Below are 3,920 nucleotides of genomic sequence, written 5' to 3'. Positions count from 1 at the left end.
AACAAGCTTTAGCATTACAGCTACTACCAAGTCTTATTAAATATACCGTTAGATCAAAGCTAGTGAAGTCCACGAAACTCAATGTCTTGAATTCATTTGTGCGGCATTTTTTGGTAATACAAAAATTTTTAGTTTAAGTACAAAAAAAAAATTTCCATTATTCTTCCATTATATGCACATAAAATAAGTTTTCTTGTAATCTTCACAGGATCATAAAGATTTGAGTCCTCTAATCAACGAACACAAAAGATTCTGTGAAACTTTCAAGTCAACATCTGGGTTCATTGTTTTTTGTGGTAAACTGGATAATTTATTATGTTGTCACGTGATCCTAGACAAGGCGTATGATTTTAAAAAACCTATGGAGGCGCTTGATTTTATGTATAAATCATTTTACGTTTTAAAGTTAGATTATCCTCTATTATGCCAACACATTTGGTCATTCATTCAAAAATATGTGTACGACATGGAAAGTAGTAGAAAACTCGTTGGCCAGCAACAAATCATTAAATTGCGCAGTGAACTAAAAAAATTTGAGGTTTAAATATTAGTATCACTTAGAAAAATCGTATATCTAATATAAGAAAAGATCATATATATAAATATAATGTACATAGAAATTATCTCATAAAAGAATTTCTATTATTTTATTAACGACTATTTAAGTGCCCGAAAGCGATAAAAAGTCATACAATGTTTTCGTTAATACATATATTATTTTTACATATCTACAATATGGATATTCAAAAAGGAATCCTAAAATTATCATGCACATTGTACCAAAATTTAAATTTTTTACGAAGCGATGTTCAGTTTATTATTAATACTTTTAGTGATTTTATTACAAATATTTATAACCCAGTAATATTAAAAAATCTATGTAATACTTTAAATGAAGGAATCAGTACAGAAGCGCTTTCAGGAATCAAAAAAGTTTTCGCCCAAGTTTCTGATCCATTTCATGATTTTTCAACGGAGAACAAACGACTAAGCATGTATAGCAAGCTAAAATTATACGTTGAGCCACAAATTTTAAATATTGATAACATACCATATCCACAACGAAAAGGTAATAAGGTTTCCCTTCAAGAAAAGGCTGTGTCCGTTTTAAATATCCCTCTGCGTAACTCTTTAAAAAATCTATTGGAGATGAAGGGCCTAATGGAAGCGACGGTAAACTATTTAAATTTTTTAAAAGTACAGAAAGATGTAATTTTAAATTTTGTACAAGGTGAATTATGGGAGGATCTTTTGAAAAATTTTAAACATGCTAGGCCACAAGATATAGTTTTTCCCTTAGTAATTTTTTATGATGATGTAGAAACAGGCAATGCTCTTGGATCCCACAGCGGTATAAATCAGGTTGGACCAGAGTATGCAACAATTCCTTGTTTTCCACCTAACATTTCATCAAAATTGGAGAGTATTATCTTATGTGGTGGTTTTTGTACAAAGGACAGGAAAACATATGGAAATAAAATAATCTTTAAACCTTTGATAGAAGAGTTAAATTACTTAAGAGATCAAGGTATAGAAATTGATACAGGAAAGCGAAAATTAAGAGTATTTTTCATATCTGCATTAATTGCAGGAGACAACCTTGGATTAAATAGCATCTTCGGACTTACGTCATCATTTTCTTTAACTAAATTCTGTAGAATGTGTTATGCAGGAGATAAAGAATCTAAAACTTTAACGAAAGAAGATAAGTCTTTATTGAGAACCGTAGACTAGTACGAAATAGACGTCAATAATATTTTGGCACAAAGAATTAAAGAAAATGGCATTAAAGAAATTTGCACTTTTAACAAATTATCTGACTTTCACGTCATTAAAAATATGTATGTTGATCCCTTACATGATCTTATAAAAGGATTGTGCAGTTGTGTTATGTCTGAGCTTCTGTTAAAGTTTGTAATCGAAGATGAATATTTTTCCATTAATTACGTTAATAGTCAATTAGGAACAAAAAATCTAGACTCTGAAACTTCAAATAGTCCTCCACCTATAAGTATGGAGTACTTACAAAAAAATCGAAAATTAAAAATGACAGCTACAGAAATTGTCTTTTTTATCCGACATTTTAGTACTTTGGTTGGTGATATGATACCTGAAGACAATCCAGTTTATGAAGTTTATCAAAAATTGCGTGAAATAGTTCACATATCAACAGCTCCAATGATAATGCAAAGTTTAATATTACAATTGGAAATTTTTATTAATGATCATCATAAATTGTTCATTAAGTTTTTCGGTGATTTCAAACCAAGATTTCACATTTTAGTGCATTATCCCAGATTAATGAAAAGAAATGGCCCTTTAATAAAATTATCGACTATAAGATTTGAGTCATACCATTAAATAACAAAAAAATGTTTGGGATCGTCAAATAACAAAATTAATATTATGAAAACTATGGGTATTAGATATCAATTGAGTAAAATGTATTTATATTTTGCAGCCTATTCTGAAATATATATAAAGTATGGATTGCAATTACAAGACAATTCTATTAATAATTATTTCCCATTTAACAAGAAAAAATTGTCTTTAAACAGTATTGCTATAAATGATATACAATACAAAAAAGGTTCTATTATTGTTCCTGAAATAAATTCAGATTTTCCAAAGTACGGAGAAGTTACAAATATATATGTTATAGATACAACTATTTTTTTTAAATATATTCCTTTATCTGTAATCGGATTTAATACTCATTATTTTGCGCACAGTGTATCCGTGGATAACGAGCAAAAATTTTTAAGTTACGGTAATCTTGCATCTAAAATGTTATGTTCATCATTTATAAAAAACAATGTACAATTTATTGCTGCGAAACATTTTTTTTAACCTACAAAATCTACTTAATATTGTATTGTCAAAATAAGCCCAATAAAACGTATTTTCTTCAGCATTCAAAAATCAATTCTTTTTTAACTTAGCATTCTATGCGACAGTGCATAATAGTAATACACGAAAAAGATTATATAAAATACAAATAATAATAAAGTTACCTATTGATTAATCAGTTAAATTAATCAAATATGTTACATAATACAGTAAAATGTAATTTTTTATTTTATTTACTTTACTTCTAAAAACTGTGCCATATTTTTTCATAGGTAAATACTGTATTTGCTATATTTATGTATGTAAATAGTCTGGTAGGCCATAAAAGTGATTTAATAGTGACGAAAGTTACTTAATAATGACTAAATGTACACTATTAAGTATAATTATAATATAACAATGCTTTCTTTCTTTGAGAACACGTTATTTTAGAGGATCGCCAACGTTGAGAGAGCAGATGGTTAAAATATTATACTTCGAGTACTTAGTACAAAGCACCTTGCTGCACAGTGATAACTTGTCACGGCGTATAGCAGTAACAGAACCGTTGAAAAAACATGCCTCCACTGCTATGCGGTAGGACAGCTATTCTATGCGTTGGGAGACTACATCACAGCACACGAGAGGGGCAGCAACGATACAAAAGCTGGCGTCACGCCATCTTACGTGGTTTCGAGTACTCTGCTGTATGCGTACTGCGCATCACTCGTCTCCGTTGTGAATAGCTCTCTGAGTGTACGGCAAATCAAAGGCCAGTAGCCAGTGTGCAGATAAGCTTGCCTAGATTCTCACTTAAGAGAGCAATTAGTGATAAGAATAAAGGGTTTGATTATGTGAGAATTATTTTTATAGTACAGTGTAGAGAGTAAAAAAAGTAATCAATTCATAGGTACGATACGTTGGATGTAGCTTTGCCATTGAGATATGACTTTTATTTTAAGAATCATAACCATTGTTTGTATAAATCCGTGTGACATACATTTTTGTACCTCAACACTTATTTTCTATTCGTAAAATTATTTTTAGCCTATCTGGCTTTGCTTTCAAGATACAACTGTTTTCTAATTTTG

The 3,920-nt window shown here is 29.7% G+C and overlaps 1 protein-coding gene across 1 annotated transcript; it reads left to right on the top strand.

Moving 5' to 3' along the window:
* The first annotated feature begins 735 nt into the window (after window positions 1-735).
* On the top strand, window positions 736-2,361 carry LOC149375697 (uncharacterized). The gene is made up of 3 exons (XM_089598128.1): window positions 736-843; window positions 1,246-1,733; window positions 2,088-2,361. Exons 1-3 carry the CDS (start codon window positions 736-738, stop codon window positions 2,359-2,361), a joined length of 870 nt encoding a protein of 289 aa, XP_089454254.1.
* Window positions 2,362-3,920: the final 1,559 nt, after the last annotated feature.

The sequence above is a fragment of the Copidosoma floridanum genome, unplaced genomic scaffold (assembly GCF_036245765.1).
Source record: "Copidosoma floridanum isolate Cflo_tuat_1 unplaced genomic scaffold, Cflo_Japanese_pri ptg000005l, whole genome shotgun sequence".
Taxonomy (NCBI): Eukaryota; Metazoa; Arthropoda; class Insecta; order Hymenoptera; family Encyrtidae; genus Copidosoma; species Copidosoma floridanum.
The sequence above is the reverse complement of the archived record's forward strand: the minus strand, read 5'-3'. Positions and strand labels throughout refer to the sequence as shown.